At 32.7% G+C, this 17,756-nt stretch overlaps 1 protein-coding gene across 6 annotated transcripts; it reads left to right on the forward strand.

Annotated features, from left to right (window-relative positions):
* The first annotated feature begins 10,519 nt into the window (after positions 1-10,519).
* LOC134529365 (uncharacterized) lies at positions 10,520-17,378 on the forward strand. 6 transcript variants are annotated; one of them, XM_063363348.1, is made up of 7 exons: positions 10,530-11,253; positions 11,782-11,924; positions 13,289-13,498; positions 13,622-13,893; positions 15,134-15,270; positions 15,362-15,565; positions 16,716-17,378. In XM_063363348.1, the coding sequence occupies exons 1-7, from the start codon at positions 11,030-11,032 to the stop codon at positions 16,939-16,941; spliced, it is 1,416 nt and encodes a 471-aa protein (XP_063219418.1). In that variant the 5' UTR covers positions 10,530-11,029; the 3' UTR covers positions 16,942-17,378. The 6 variants fall into 6 exon arrangements, with proteins under 6 accessions (XP_063219417.1, XP_063219419.1, XP_063219418.1 ...); XM_063363347.1 differs by having other exon boundaries at positions 10,520-11,253; positions 13,289-13,893; XM_063363350.1 differs by lacking the exon at positions 15,362-15,565 and having other exon boundaries at positions 10,532-11,253; positions 13,289-13,687; positions 13,763-13,893.
* Positions 17,379-17,756: the final 378 nt, after the last annotated feature.

The following is a 17,756-nucleotide window of genomic DNA, read 5'->3' on the forward strand; positions in this document are numbered from 1 at the left end:
GTGGGGCGCTCGATTTAAAGATGGCCGATCCAAGATGGCCACTAAGGTCAAGATCAAAGGTCAAAGTCAAGGTCAAAATTTGAGGTCAAGGTCATCCAAGATGGCCGCCGTGACGTCAGACATGGTCGTGACATCAGAGCTTGATCGGCACCACTCACACCCTAAACTCTGTGGCTGAACATACCAAAGTATACAACTAATAAGTTACATTTTAAAAAATTAATGAAAATTGCTTACATCATCCTGTATCTTAAATGATGATGTAACCGTTTGCAAATTTCTTTGCGGCAGCCATCTTAAAAATCCGTAATTTTCAAGCTAGAAAATCAGAAAAACTTTAAAATTCATAAAAAAGAATTTAAATAATTTTATAAAAAATTTACGTCATCTTGCATCAACACATCACTGTTTCACATTTCGTTACGGTCGCCATCTCGGATTCTAGAAATGTTGTAATTTTCATCACACCCGCCATCTTTAGAATCAGAAAAAAGGGAAAAAATTTAAAATTTATAAAAAAAATAATGAAATTTTAATAAAATATTGTTTGACAAACATTTACGTCATAGTGTCCTCGATTCGAACCCGGCGAGGTCATTCGATTGAAAATTGTGACGGAACCTTCCTCCATGGAAGCCACCGGCAAACTGACCTCGAACCACTAATGCCAAAGTATATAAATCGCCAGTTAATAAGATGTCATGTCGGTCATCTTTTTTTCGTCTTATGGAGACCGCCATATAATTTCGTCAGCTAGAGTGCACTGCCGCCATTTTAGTTTAATTTTTACCCGATATAGTGCAGAAATTATTTATTATAACTGTGACGGTCGCTATTTGGAAATTTGGATGGCATCTTGTAAATCTGTTTTTATTTACTTATAAATACGGAAAAAATTCCAAAATTCAACATTGTTCGATTCTTGATCAATGCAAAAAAATTAATTTTATAAAAATTATAATTTCAATAAATAAAGATGAATGTCCTTAAATAAATTTAAATTCATCTACTACCAGCCTCTAGTAAGCCGATGATGACATATTAACCACCATCTTTGAAATTAAAAATAATTAACATAGTAATTTGTGAAAAATTCCAAACATAAACAAAAAAAATTACTCATTATTTATATACTTATTGATTCGATCGTAATACATTCTTGGTTCAATACTTGATAAAAGCAAAACAAAATTATTTAAGACCAGGAATACTTATTCAATAAATCATGTTAAAAATTCTTAATGCGGTTTAAGCTCCTCATATACCAGCCTCCAGTAGGCCGATACGACCGCCATATTGGAAATTTGTATTTATTGTCCTAGAAACTCAGAATATATTTCAAAATTCATCAAAAAATCAATTATTAAATAATTATTGATGTAATGGATTTCCGTCCTTGGTTTGATTTTCGGACAGTGATAAAGGCAATTAAAGCTTTAAAAAAAATTTAATTTTTCTTCTCATTACCTTTCATAGAGATTATTTATCATTCACTCTACGAAAAACAACTCTAGACAAGATACCTGACGAATTAACACGGAAGTCTATTTTTTCGATGCATGAAATAAATTCCAACCAGTTCATGTACAATGCTATACATACAGGCCAAGTGTCTTCGGACCACAAGACCAGATAATGAACAATGGCTGACATATAGACCAGAAATTTCTCAACAAACAAAACCTTCTTCTTTGATAGCTAATATAAAATATATTTCAAGCAGTCAAGATTAAGTCGTCGAACTGTCAGATCTAAAGTATCGATAAAATCAATTATACAAGTAATTAGACCAACGGAACATGTTTTAGGCTTACTAAAGGACCCAGAATCCCTGAAAATTATTTTATCAGAACTAAGAGATTTTGAACCAGTAAATATTCAGAGCAAGTGCAGAAATGACTACGCACATTTACCGAAACGTCACACATGCAACAAAAGATAAGAACACACAGTACACACACTGGACACACACTAAACACGCACAGTACAAAGTACACACAGTACACACACAGTACATGGGAATGAACACACCATACACAGTACACACACTGGACACACAATGTACACACAGTACATACACAGGACACACATTAGACACACAGGATACCCAATGAACACACAGTACACAAAATTAACACACAGAACACACTCAGCACACACATTGGATACACAGTACACACACAGGACACCCAATGAACACACAGAACACACATATTACATGCAATGGACACAGTACACTCACAATTAACAAACGATTCACATAACTGGACACACATTGGACACACAGTACACACAATGAACATACAGTATACACACTGGATACACAATGAACCCACAGTACACAGAAGAGAAATGCAATGAACAATCACTCAATACACACAGGACATGACATGAAAAATAATGGACACGCAGTACACATAATGAAAGCACACATACAGGACATGCATTCGACTAAAAGTAACCACATTTGGGCGAAAATTCATCTTGGTAAGATTTATTTTTTTTAAATTTTTTAATTTTGTCATTTTTATTATTTTTATTTTTTAAATATTACTTCTATGATTGGCTGATTTTGAATAAGGAAATCGTGTGTCAGTTTTCTCCGTGTGCTCCTGATTATTCCTGCCAAAAATCTTTTGGTATTTTTAATGTGCCCCTTATTATTCTTTTCGTTGCTCCTGCTGAGGTTCTCCGAATGCTTCTGGTTATTTCCGAGAAATCGATGTGTGCACGAAAACATTTTTTCATCTTAATGAGTCATGCAAATATTTTTTATTCAGAGTAACATTTAATTTGTGAATTTCTGCTACCAAATTATCACTAAATAATTTTTATGAGGTGAAATTCAATTTAAAAAACATCCATAATGTGCTTTGAAACAGCTGAGAACCACTATCCTGCAAGATCAACTTCTTTCTCTTTGACTTCTAGCGAAACCTTCCTTCTCTTTCGACCGTTAGTGAGTATACCACATCCCACATAAAATAAATAAATAAATAATTTTTACCTCAACACAACACGTGGCGACATCTGTTGGCAAGAATCGGGACTATTTGCAACAGGTTCTTATGGAAGAAATAAATTAACTCTCGCAGCTGAATGGAATCAAAGACAATTAGAGCCATATAGTCTCGTAGCCTCGTAGATTTTGTAGCCTCGTAGACTTGTAGCCTCGTATAATTGTTGCCTGGTAGCCTTGTAGCCTCGTAGCCAGTTGACGTCTTGTAGTCTGGTAGTTCTGTATTCTCGTAGCCAGATAAAGCCTTGTAGTCTTGTCGTCGTGTCGTCCTCTAATATCCTAGCTTCGTAGCCTCCTAGTCTCGTAGCCAAATAGCAGCTAGGCCTAAGATAGCTGCAGCCAAAGACTGCTGGAGCCAACGACTGCTGGAGCCAACGACAGCTGGAGTCAAAGACTGTTTGAACCAAATACTTTTGGAGCGAAATACATTTGGAGCCAATGACTGTTGGGGCAAAATACTTTTTTGGAAGCCAAATACTTTTATAGCCAAAGACTTTTGGAGCCAAAGACTGATAAATCAAATGACTGTTGGAGCCAAAGAGTTTTGGAGACGAAAGACTGTTGGAGCCATGGACTGTTGGAGGTATTATATCCTATAGTAAATTGGTGATCGCATCATACTGAGTTGAGTGTTCATGAAAATGTCCGTTCTTATCGTTAAATGTACATAGTCAAGCCTGTATTATCGTATCCTACTGATGGGAACGCAACACACCAAGTTGAATTATTGTCCAAAAGTGCTTCCTTTTATTCAAATGCGTGTCCTGTGTGTCTGCGTTCATTATGTGTACCGTGTGTCCATTATTGTTCTTATCAGGTCAAGTGTGGGGATTGTGTGTTTGTACATTGCATGTCCTATGTGTGTACTGTGGGTTCATTGTGTTTCCAATGTATGTACTGTCTGTTTATTGTGTGTGCTGTGTGTCCAATGTGTTTTCATTATGTGAATTGTTTATTCATTGTGCGTGTATTTGTGTCCATTGCATGTCATGTCTATGTACTGTGTGTTCTTTACGTGTCCAGTGTGTGTACAGTGTGTCCATTGCGAGTACTGTGTGTGTACTGTGTGCTCATTGTAAGTTCGTTGTGTGTACCGTGTGTCCAATGACTGCCCTATGTGTCTACTGTGTGGCCATTGTACGTACTGTGTATGTTCTGTGTTTTAATTTTGTGTACTGTGTGTTCATAGCGTGTCCTGTGTGTGTACTGTGTGTCCAATGTCTGTCTTGTGTGTACTGTGTGTCCACTGTGTGTCCAGTTTGTGTGCACTGTGTGTCCTGTGTGTGTATTGTGTGTCCAGTGCGTGTACTGTTTGTTGAATGTATGTCGTGTCGTTAAATTTGTGTAGTCACATCTGTAGTAGCTCTGAATATTTACTGCTTTAAAACCTCTTGATCTTGATAAAATAATTTTCCGGGATTCTTTGTCATTTACTAAGCGTAAAACATGTTCCGTTGGTTTAATTGCTTGTAATTGATTTTATCGATACTTTATATCTGACAGTTCGAAGAGTAAATCTTGTTTGCTTTAAATATGTTATATTAGCTATCGACGAAGAAGGTGATGTTTGTTGAGAAATTTCTGGCCTATATGTCTGACATTGTTCATGATATGGTCTTGTGGCCCGAAGACACTTGGCCTGTATGTACATGAACTGGTTGAAATTTATTTTATGCATCGAAAAAATAGACTTCCGTTTAAGGCAGTTTTGCAAAATAATAAATTCGTCAGTCAGGTATCTTGTCTAGAGTTGTTTTTTTATCGTAGAGTGAATGATAAATAATCTCCATGATAGGTAATGGGAAGAAGATTTAAAAAAATTTTAAAAGCTTTAGTTACCCTTATCACTGTCTGAAAATCAAACCAAGTATTCAAATCTGTAGTATCTCAAAATTTTTACTAGTCCCAAAACCTCGTTGAAATAATTTTTCAGGGATTCTTGGTCTTCTTGTAAGCGTAAAACATGTTTAGTTGGTTTAATTGAATATGATTAGCTGGTGTCGAAGAAGGTTATGTCTGACATTGTTCATGACCCGGTCTCGCGGTCCGAAGACACTTGTTCTATATGTATGTACCTATGTATGGCTTTGTACATGTACGTTTTAGAGGTTATTATAAGTATCGAAAAACTAGACTTTCATGTTAGGCTTATCGGCAGTGTATTTAATTCATCGGACAGGTATATTGTCTTGAGTTGTTTTTCGTAGAGTGAATGATTAATAAACTCCGCGAAAGGTAATGGAAAACCGAATATAAATTTACTTAATATTTAATTACACTTATCACTGACCGAGAATCAAACCGAGGACAGGAATCTATCGATTAAATGTGTAAATAAATGAATGATTTTTTCGGTGAATTTTGGAATTTTTCCCGTATGTATAGGTTAATAAATACAAATTTCCAAGATGGTCATCATAACGGCTTACTGGAGGCAGGTAGTAAAGGATTTTAAGCCTCTTTAAGAATTATGAACATGATTTATTGAAATTATTATTTTTACAAAATTATTTTTTTTTGCATTGTCTAGGGATCGAACCAAGTACAGGAATCGGTCGAATCAATAAGTATATTATTTGCCAATTTATTTGATGAATTTTGGATTTTTTCCCGAGTTTCAAGCTAAATAATTACAAATTAGCAAGATGGCACCCAAATGACAATATGGAGGGTACCACAGTAATAATAAATTATTGCTGCACTCTATCGGGTAAAAATTAAAATAAAATGACATTAATGAACTCTAGTAGACGAAAACAAGATGGTGGTCTGCAGCAGACGAATACAAGATTGCGGACATGACGTCATACTAACTGGTGTGATATATATATATATATGTATATATATATATATATGTATATATATATATATATATATATATATATATATATATATATACTAGCGGACCCAACAGACGTTGTTCTGTTTCAAACGATTTAAATTTGAAAATTTACAATAAATTTCCCTGAATCTCATCGCAGCACCATCTGCCCGGTCGAACTGAAATAAAAATAAAATATTATTGAATATTCGATAACGCGATCACAGCGCTTCCTACCGGATCCAATGTAAAACATCCAACGTTCAACAACAACATTAATTAAATATTATTATTTATCGGATTGAATTATGAATCTACACCATTCTTGAATCCACCTGAACACACACTTTAAAGTGGACCCGACAGACGTTGTCCTGTTCGAACGTTGTAAATCCAAAAATTATAATTTTTTTAATAAACTATAAATAAAAAATATAAAACTTTAATTTTAAATATACTCTAAACTATAATTTCTATAAGTAATTTTTATTTTATAAATGGTATCTATAATTTATTTACTAACTTATATTTTTATTTTCAAAGATGCGTTCAATACGTCATAAGTTAAATAGAATAAAAAGAGAACTGACAATTTAAAATTGTAGGTTAAGTTGATTTTTATTGAATGCACGTCTAAACATAATTAAAAGTAATGAAACATCGTGTAAAATACTCACTTCAATACTGCACCTTATATATTTTGCACAATGTATTTTTTAAATACACTTTAAAACGTAGAATAAAATGAGGACTGACAATTTTAATTTGTAGGTTAAGTTGATTGGTATTGAATGCACGTGTATGCATCATTAAAATTACGAAAAAAAATCACTTTAAATACTAACTTCAATACTGCACCTCACAAATTTACACAATGTATATTTTTTAATTACACTTTAAAATGTTATTTGAATAAATAATAATATAATATTCTCAATTAGCAATTCTATTTTAATTTTAATGTAATAACAACAATTCATAGAATCCATCCAAAGATTAACAACACATAAATAAATACACAACACACACACATATATGTGTTTATATATATATATATATATATATATATATATATATATATACTGTGAACCTAAACCATCCAATGATCAACAACAATTTATAAATAAAAATTAACTAAATAAACATTTTCCAGTGGACTCAATTGTGAATCTAAACCATTCTCGAATCCACCTGAATATACACAAAAAATTTCATTAAAATCGGTCCAGCCGTTTAGGAGGAGTTCAGTGACATACACACGCACAGAAGAATTATAATTATTACTAGATAATGCCCGGCATGCGTTGCAATGCCTCAATCAATTTTTTAATTTTTTAAACGTATACTAAGCATCTCTATTTATCTCTCTAATTCTCTATCTCTCTATGTATATCTCTATAACTCTCTCTATCTTTCTATTTATATCTCTATCTCTATATATATCTTTCTACATATATATCTCTATATATCTTTCTAGCGGACCCGACAGACATTGTCCTGCCCAAATGTACTTTTTGTGAGATATGGATATGGCGGTAAGTATTTCTACGCTGGACATTTTGTATCTTCTCATTATACATATCCCTCCTCTTGGGCACGCCACTGCCGTTACCAAAAACCTTTCCCATGGTTACGCAGAAGGCAACAATGCAAAAGCCCGTTGCCATGGAGGCTAATTATCAACAATGCTTAGTTTTTTTTTGCTTTTAAAGCGTGTATTTTTAGTTTTTTCTTAACTCAGAATCGAGATAAAATATCCAATTGTGAATCCAAACCATCCTCGAATCCCCGTGAACTCACACAAAAAATTTCATCAAAATCGGTCCAGCCGTCTAGGAGGAGTTCAGTGACATACACACGCACACAAGAAATATATATATATAAAGATATATATATACACACACACACCTTTGTATTGGTGGTGGGAGGTCAGTCTGCTGGTGGCTTCTGCGGAGGGAGGATCAATTTTTTTTTTTTGCTCTTACCGGGTTAGAACCGAGGACTTCAAGGGCCTTAGTGCATTTTTAAAATATAATTTTTTTAAATGTTAATTTATAATTTTTTATAATTTTTTTAATTTATTCCAATTTTCTAGCATAAAAATTACGGTTTTCCAAGATGGTGGCCGTAACGAAAATTGCAACGATCTATAATACAATATGGCGGGCGTAACGATATGTGCAATGGTGGTTTTTAAGTAATATTTTAATAAAATTTAATTAATGAATTTTTTTATAAATTTTAATTTTTTTTCATTAAAATCAGATAATAAATAAAGATTTTCAAGATGGCTGCCGTAAAGGAAATTCCAACGATGACATCATAATCCATGATGACGTCAGAGGCTTATCGGAGGCTGTAGACATGGATGCTTAAACCTCAATATGGAATATGTGTTGTTTCTAAGGCAAAAAGACTTTTGTGGTTTTTCGAAATCCTAATTTTTGGATTATAAAATTTTTTTAGATTTTTTGGCGAAATTTTTTTCCCAAATAATTGTAAATTTTGACGGATTTTGACGAAATTTTGGTGAAATTTTGGTAAAATTGGCCAATTTGGACCAATTTTAGCCAATTTTGAAGGTCAAGGTCATGGTCATCTAAGATGGCTACCATGACATCACAATTTAAGATGGTGGTAGGCTTCATGGCTCCACCGCCTGGCGCCTGTGCCCGGATGCCCTATTATATACTAATTTTATTTCATCAGTGATTATTTAATAATTAATTTTCCATGAATTTTTGTAATTTTTCCGAATATCTAGGTCAATAAATATAAATTTACAAAATGGCGGCTTATCGGCTTACTGGAGGCTAGTATATGAGGAACTTAAACCACTTTAAGGATTTTGTACAAGAATAATTGATTAAGTATATTTGGTCTTTAATTTTTTTTGTTTTGATCAAGTATTGGCCCAAGGAAGTATTATAATCGAATCATTCTGTAGATAATTAATGTGTGATTTATTTTGTTAATTTTGGGAATTTTTCCCGAATTTCTAGTTTAATTCTTTCGAATTTCAAAGATGGCAGTTAATATGTCATCATCGGCCTTCTACAGACTGGTAGTAGATTAATTTAATCTTCTTATCCATATTTATTGAAATTAATATTTTTTTTATAAAATTAAATTTTTCTGCATCGATCAAGAATCGAACAAAGGACAGGAATCAAATAAATCAATCAGTATATTAATGGGTGATTTTTTATAACTAGTTTCTTTTCCCGAATTTAAGGCTAAATAAATACAGATTTCCAAGATGGCATCCCAATTTCCAAATGGCGGTGCCACAGTAATAATAAATAATTACTGCAATCTATCGGTCTAAATTAACATGGCGGCAGTGCACTCTAGCAGACGAAAACATGTGGCGGACATGACGACATACTAGCTGTCAATACAAATATTTGGGCATTAGTGGTGGGAGGACTTTCTGCTGGTGGCTTCCATTGAGGTAGAATCCTCGCCATTTTTAATCCAGTGACCTCGCCGGGTTCAAACCAAGTACTTCATGACATAAGTGTGTTTTTAAATAATATTTTATTATTTAAAAAATATGTTTTAATTCTTTTTCCTTTATTTTATTATAATAATTATGGATTCTAAAGATGGCGACTGTAACGAAAATTGCAACATTTCTAGAATCCGAGATGGTGACCATAACGAAATGTGCAACGGTGATGTGTTAATGTAATATGGTGGAATTGTTTATTAAAATTTTATTAATTAAATTTTTATGAATTTTAAAGTTTTTCCGAATTTCTAGCATAAAAATTAAGTATTTTCAAGATGGCGGCCGAAATAAAAATTGCAACCTTTACTTCATAATTCAAGATGGTGGGTGTGACATATGTTATTTTTATTAATTTTTTTAATAATGTATTTAAGATTTTAAATTTTTTATTAATTAATTATTTGTATACCTTCGCCGGGAATCGAACCGAAGACAGAAATCGATTAAGTTACTAAACATTTGAAGTAAGCAATCCTTTTTTTAGTTGTTTTAATTTTTTCGGATTTTTTTTTTTTTGGTCAAAACTTAAAGAATTTAAATATTACGGTCGTGGTCATCTAAGATGGGTGCGAGATGTTTATTGAAGGCTTGTGGATACGGATCTTAAAAGGGGCCCGCCTCGTCAGGGGTGTTTGTGTGTTAGTAAGGCGGGATGATAAGCGCGACGCTCGCTGGTGCTTCTAGTGCGGTGTCGCCTCTAAGCGCAAGGCTCTGAAGTCTGAACTGGCGCGCAGTCTTTTCGTCGTCACAGGATAACTGTGAAATTTGAGCGGTGACCGTAACATTATATGGCTGAGAAATGAAGATAAAGGTGTAATTCAAGTCCCTTAAGTGCTTTCAAGAATCTGTACTGGTTGTTTCACGCCTAAAAATTACTCTGTAAACATGCGTTTTAGCCATTTTAACTCTTCTAAAAATAGTTTTAAAACTTAATCCGAAATCAAAAGTACTTTTCGGACCTCAACGAACTCTTGAAAGCTTTTCGTAAACAGACCCCACTCGGATATCTTGATTAGTTTCGAAATCGCGTTGTTTTTCCTGAAGCTCTGCACAACGTATAGTCCATCCACGGTAACCTCCTACTTTTTTAAACGAACCTTTGAAAAAACACACCAGGATGCAGCATGTTTGGTTCGTTTGCAAAAATACTTTCCATCATATGCATATTAAACATGCATTAACACTAAATTACCGTATAATGATGTTAAATAAAATTTTACAAAAAAAGTAACTATCTATGTACAATATTATTAATATTAATGATCTCGCATGTGTGTAAATGAAACAGTGAGAGAAGTGGTGTGTTGGCAATGATTAGAACGAAATAGTTCCATAGCCAAAATATATATTTTTTGACTTTCCGCGTGTATTTAAGAATTTGTTTGGGTATTTGTTAAGTTTGAACATTTTTTTAAATCTCTGGTGAAATAAAAACGTTATGTTAACGGTAAAAAAATATTACGTGCCGAAACCGTGGTCGCGCATTAATAATGTTAATAGTCACTTGTTTGTTTTCTCTTTCAGCCGTTTGTCTGCAGTCTGCAGTCTGTACGCCATATTGCAGTGTGTTTTAATATATTACTGACCGTGAAATAACGTACAGTTTGTGTTTCAGGATTTTGTGTTAATATTGTGTATTTTAACTTTGTTATATTATTTATTATCTACTATTGTAATGATGGAATTTGTTATCGTTTTGATATTTTGTGTGGTTCTTGTGATTGCTGTAATGGTAATTGGTTCCGGGATGGGGAAAGCTACTTCGTCGCAGCGTCAGATGGACATCATTAACGTCGCTCAGAACTTATATGTTTTAATTAGAAAAGGCGACTTGAAGAAATGTGACGTTACGCAGACGACCGCGTTTCTTCTCAACATCGCAAAGTCAACTGTTCTCAAGTAAGTAGGCTTTTTTCGTATTCATGCACGTAAAAAAAATATCGACTGTGTCCTAAGTATTGTCGGCCTGTGTTTTAACTCACGAGTTTTTTTGTGTTTTATTTCCAATTTATATTTTTTGGTGTGAGACAACACCGCCATGTGGCGTCTCTGTTGAAAAGTTAACCTAAAATCATATTAGGCCTACTCAGGTCCTAACAATAACAATATAGGCACTTTCAAGTATTTTTATGGGTGTGATACACGTTTGTTTATAACGATGTTTATAAACTTTATGATAGGTTTAACTATAACATAAGGGAGTGATTTTATAATTTGCATTTAATTAGTTTTTCATCTGTTTGGGAGATCACAAAATAAATAAAAAAACACTTCATTAATTTCGTGGACAAAGTCTGTCATGTTTCCATTTAGTGACCACAAAGCAAATATTTGTGACAAAATGCCATATTTGGAACACTGCCTAACTGCGTATTGTGAACGGGTCCCCGGAAGTGTTATGACAAATGTTTTTTTTTTTTTGGTTAGGTACTACAAGAAAGACATTGAAGAAGTTTCAACACCAGGAAAAAAGAGGAAAAAAAGGCCACAGGAAGGAAAGTCACTTGACACAGTCGACGATTTCACAGTAAATGCAATCAGGAATGCAATTTACAGGATGTACGCTGAAGGTAAAAATTTGATACTGAAGAGTAGTTTCAATATCACTGGGGTAGGCCCTACTTAATTGTATTCATTTCATATATCCATATGCAGATTGACCGGTTCAGTTTTTTTCCGATATCATCTGTCCTTTAAAAATACTTAACATTTTTGGGTGGTTTGTTAGGTTTCTTTATTGATATGGTATTGATATATAGAATATTGTGCAACATATGAAATAGGTACACGTCCTTTTAAGGTTAGGTTAAAGATAGAAAGAAAATTGTTACATTCTAAAACTACAAGTAATGTTTATATCGTTATACACAGTATACATATTAAATTACCTCAACTTTTATGATGTATCAGAAGGTTAAATAATGACTATTTCCAGTATAAATAATATCCAGTTGTGCGCTTTAGCAGTAATTGGTTACAAATTAGTGAGTTGTGGTCTAAGCAAGCATGGTTATTAAAAAAAAATTGGGATACTTAATTGGCTAAATTGTACTGTGTGGCAGGGTCCAGTACAATATATATTCTATTGCAAAATAGTGTCATGCCCTGCCTAACCCTTTAGAAAATATAGGGGTATTGTTATTTTATAAACAATAGGCCTACTTCATTGTAATGAAGTATCATATGAAAACACAACTTAGCCAGACAAACTGTGTGTTAGTGTATGAAGTAACAGAAGGTTATAAAACAGTAAAAGTTTAGTATCGCGTATCCGATTCGATACATTGATTCTGATCGCATGATCCTGCAAATATTGATCCTGTGATTGATGATGCTTGCTTTTCTAATTTATTACGTTTAAAAATCCTGTACAAAACCAAAACTAAAAACCTGTGATGTAGTAATGAGTTATGATTTAAAGTTGAATAATAATGAAAATATATATGTTTTATTAAACTTATGATAATTATTCTTGCTATACCACAATATTTGATTATGTTCAGGATCTTTGATCTGAATAAATGAAAAAAAGCATGCACCACACGATCAATAGGATGTACAGGTTCATGCATAAAGATCTAGGGATCACATGGGATACACGATACAAAACATTTACCTACAACACAGTGTAGAGCTTGTAACTTATTGATTGCTAAATTGAATGCTGAAATACTAATGTTTTACACAACTTCAATACAAACGCGCAATATAATCGTCATATCATTGCAGACAAAAATACTGCAATGTAGAATTCCTCTAAGCAAACTACAAAATTTAAATTAATTTAAAAGTATTTTTGAAATGTAAGTTTATTAAAACTATTTAATAAATGTAAATTGTGCACTTAAATTATCTTCTACGGGGTTGTGGTTTCGCTTAGTTTTGTGTACCTCTGTTATTTCATGTATTGTTAATGTATGCAATAAATTTACAGGTTTGAATGTTACAGTCGACACCATTTTGAAAGAAATCAGGGAAAGACAAATAGATTATTATGGTGGAAGATCAAGTCTTCATAAATTGTTAAAGAAGATGGGATTTTCATGGACAACTGTTGATGGACGAAAAGCTTTGATAGAGAATGAAAACATAGTATTGCAGCGAATAGATTTCTTGAGAAAGTATAAAGAAGAAAAAGAAAGAGGTGCCAATTTCATATTTGTTGATGAAACGTGGATTTTCCAGAGAGGCAAGGCATTAATTTATTTGAAAATTTGTTCTGTGGTCCAATACAAAGTATTTCATTTCCATTTCATATATTTTTCAGGAACTGTATCAAAGTCATGGCAGGACAAGAGTCTACAATCTGCGAAGAGACGTACTGTTGGAGATGGTAAAAGGTTTATTGTTGTTAATGCTGGAGGGCGCACTGGCTTTGTGCCAGGAGCAGGATTACTTTTTGTTTCAGGTCAGAAGACTGCAGACTACCATGGCGAGATGAATGGGGAAACTTTCTTGATGTGGTTTGAAGACATGTTGGTGCATCTTGAGGAACCCAGTGTCATCATAATGGACAATGCTTCATATCACAGCACCCAGGTATGTGCAATGGTAAAGCAGTGTCTTTTTATTGCTCAAATTGTAATGTGAAAAATTTACATGTGTTTATTATTGTGTATAAGTACGAATATTCGAGACTAATACATTTTGCCAGCAATAATTGTTATCTTAATAGTATGCCTACACTACATTTTTATAAACTATAATGTTTGAGCTGAAATTGAATACACACACACACAGATATATATATATATATATATATATATATATATATATATATATATATATATATATATATATATATATATATACGTATATATATATATATATATAATGTAATTGAATTACATTGTAGTGCAAACTAATTTAGTAGAGGGTTTGAAATACCAAATAAAAATTTTTTATTGCAAACAGCATTTGAAAATGACATAATTACTTGTTTGGTAAAAGGACCCACTTTATGAATGCTCTGTTGCCCTACTTAATAAATTAAAATAATATTTTCAAAAAAATTTCTAGTCACTAAACTAACATGCTTTGTTAAATTTAGAAATTCATTACGACAATATGCCAAAACACATGTTTGCTTTGCATAAGTACAGTAGAACCCTGTTATAATTTGTTTTTAAGGGGCTACAAGAAAAAAAAACATAAGCAGGAAATTCAATTTAGTACTTTTTAGTGTGGATTTATTGCCAATGGACTCAACAAGCTGCATAAAGATATATTTGATGCTCCAATTTGCTTGTAGCAAGCCAAAAACAATTTTTCTTTAACATCATGGTACTTCCAGCTTCTATCTGCTTTGTCTTTACTTACACATTGTCTCATTGCTGTAAAATTGTCATAATTCACGACAGTGTTTACAGTGGAAATGCTTAAGTCCAGTTCTTTTGCCACTTGAACATGTGATTTAAGTGAATACATTTGAAAACACACAGAATGGCTAAAAATTTATGAATTTATTTGTTTTCCAAGGGTGTCAACAGGCAGTTAACTGCTAACATACACATATACATAGACAGTATAGACAAAGGCTTTTAATTTTTTTCGTCTTCTAAAATTTTATGAAGTGAACATTACAAGCACGAAACGCATAATTTGTGAAACATTATATCCAGGAATTAAAAACATTATCCTTATAGGGAAAATATTGGACTTGAAAAATAATACATTATAGGCAGGAAAACTTTATAAGCAGTAAAATTGTAACAGGGTTCTACTGTCATGAATTCTTATCAGCTACTTGAGTATTTAGTTAAATGTTGGCATAACGTAGGTTGAGAAAACACCTACAACGAACTGGACCAAGGCTGCACTGATCGCGTGGCTGGAGAAGAATGGGATAAAACATGAAAATAATTTGTTGAAAGTGGAGCTGCTGAGAATAGCTAAACAAAACAAGCCCCGAATACGGTATATTATTTCGTTTTTTTCACAGCATTTCTTTAAAAGTGAGATAGTTGCAAAAAATTACGTATACGCCTTGTTCTAACACACTTTTCAGATATGAGGTAGACGAGTTGGCTCGTAACTATGGCCACGAAATTCTACGACTCCCACCCTATCACTGCCACTATAATGCAATCGAACTAGTTTGGGATCAATGTAAACACCATTACAATAGTAACGTGGGGCGGGCCAAGAGATTTGACAATGATGCAGTTGCAGCCATCTGGAAAGAGGCTCTTGATGCTTCCACACCAGAGAGGTATTTTCATGTTGCATGACCAATGGGGTATTCCTTTTGAAGTAGAAATTGTTTTATTTTCCTGTAGAACATTCCTCAAGCTTCAGCAAAACCCTTACCATACATTTTTACATAATACGTAAGTATTGTTGCCTAGCAGCCTGGTCCTACCATTCCTTTTGATAACTTTGTGTGCTAGTGTGTGTATAGTGTGATTATCATTTTGTGTATATTCATATACCAGTAATACAGTTTTAAAACAATTGGTAAAAATAAGTGGTTTGAATTTGTGTAGTTGTCGTTTTGAAAATGTGTTGCATGTATGTGTTTGTGTTCGTGTTTGTGTTTGTAATTTTATTCCCATGTGATTCATACATATCTGTGTAGTTTCTAGATCTAACAGTGGTGACTTATTTGCAAGGTTTTTTTTTTTTTTTGTAATTGAAGTTCATTTGCAATTGTTTCATTTCCATAAATAGTTTTGTATTTATTAGTAATTGTGATATTACTTTCTGTTATGCTTAATCTTGTGTCAATGACTTTAAAGTTATGGTTGGTTCAGTGCTGTAGGCAGATTTCAATATTCAGATAAAATTTCAACGTAGAGAATTTTGAATATTTTCATCTAGCGAACTTGAATAGGTATTTACACATGTAGTTCTTGCACATTAGTATTTTCAAAAGTTATGTTATTATAGTGAAATACATATACAGTAAATCATCAAAACTATTCAAAAAATTAAATTTTCGCTATATCTCACTGTTTTTGTCTGGGACAAATTTTAACCAAAAACAAACACAAAACTTATGAAATAAATATTTTATCATATGCATTCTAAGCCTTTATTGATAACATATATAATATTTACAGCTTTATTATATCTTGAATAAACCACTATAATTTTTTTTTTCAGATAACATAAAACAAAACATGTTACTTCAAGTATTAAATAATAGCTTTGATAGTTGAGGAAAACACATTAAATGAGTTTTGTTGTGTTTAAAAATAGTTTCTTGTGGAGTGAGTTCAAAATTGTATGTAATAAAGAGCATGCCATGCATTGTTTACTATGCCGTTTTGACAGAAACAAACATATTTTGTTATAGAGTGGTTTTTGCTATAAACAGGTCATTTATATAGAGGTTTTACTGTATACATTAATTTTTTTAGATGGGCGAGGTGTGTGGATCACGTGGAGAAGCTAATTCAAGCAGACTGGGAGAGAGAAGTCCACATAGACAGCGGCACCATTCCTCCACTCATCATCCACCTCGGCGAGGATAGTTCAAGTGAAGACAGTGACAGCGAAGAATTTGAGGTTACGACACAGCAAGTAGATGGAGACAGTGAAGTACTGGCAGTTCCTCTTTATGATTTACCCGGGTGTTCTTATTGAGGTCTGTATGTAATAAACACCTGGGCAACTGTAAGTATTGGGGTTTGAAACATTTTTTTTTCTTTTATGCATTCCCATTAAGTATGTTGATTACTGGAACTTTATGTATTAACTTTATATTACACGTATTATGAAATTAATAATAAATTTCATTTCTGGATTCGTATAGGTGTATGTGAAACATTTTATTTTGTTGTGTGTCTTCATTTTTCAGTGAACTTACTTGGAAAACAAAAAGCCAGTCCCCATCCAGGGCCACAAATAAATAATGCATATAAGTGGTATAGAAATTACTGTCAATTCTTCACCACAATTTTACTGTTCATAAAATTATGATTTTGTCTAATAAGTATACTCAGGAAAATGTATATAACCATATTTTTATTTGTGGCCTTAACCGGCAAAATGGTAGGGGTTTATTAAATAAAAGAAGAAAATTCATTTTTAAATGTTTTCATCTGAATTTGTTAATTTTATTAAACCTTCAATCCTTAGTCTTTTCCAGATTGCTTAGATGGACAGCCATATGTATAATTTACAATACTTTTTTTTTCAGATGCAGAAAACTGTGTTGAACTGTACTAAATGATGATATTTATTGCTTACATAAATGTTGTAAATTTATATATTCTCCTAAAAATTTACTTTAAATTATATGTTATTTCTTTAGCTGACAAACTTATTTTTTAATATTTTTACCATTGGGTATCATAAATAATGTTATGAACATATACATGTATACTTAGATCATATTCAAATTACTTATATATATATATATATATATATATACACATACATACACACATTGTTTTGAC

This window comes from Bacillus rossius, chromosome 2 (assembly GCF_032445375.1).
Source record: "Bacillus rossius redtenbacheri isolate Brsri chromosome 2, Brsri_v3, whole genome shotgun sequence".
Lineage (NCBI taxonomy): Eukaryota > Metazoa > Arthropoda > Insecta > Phasmatodea > Bacillidae > Bacillus > Bacillus rossius.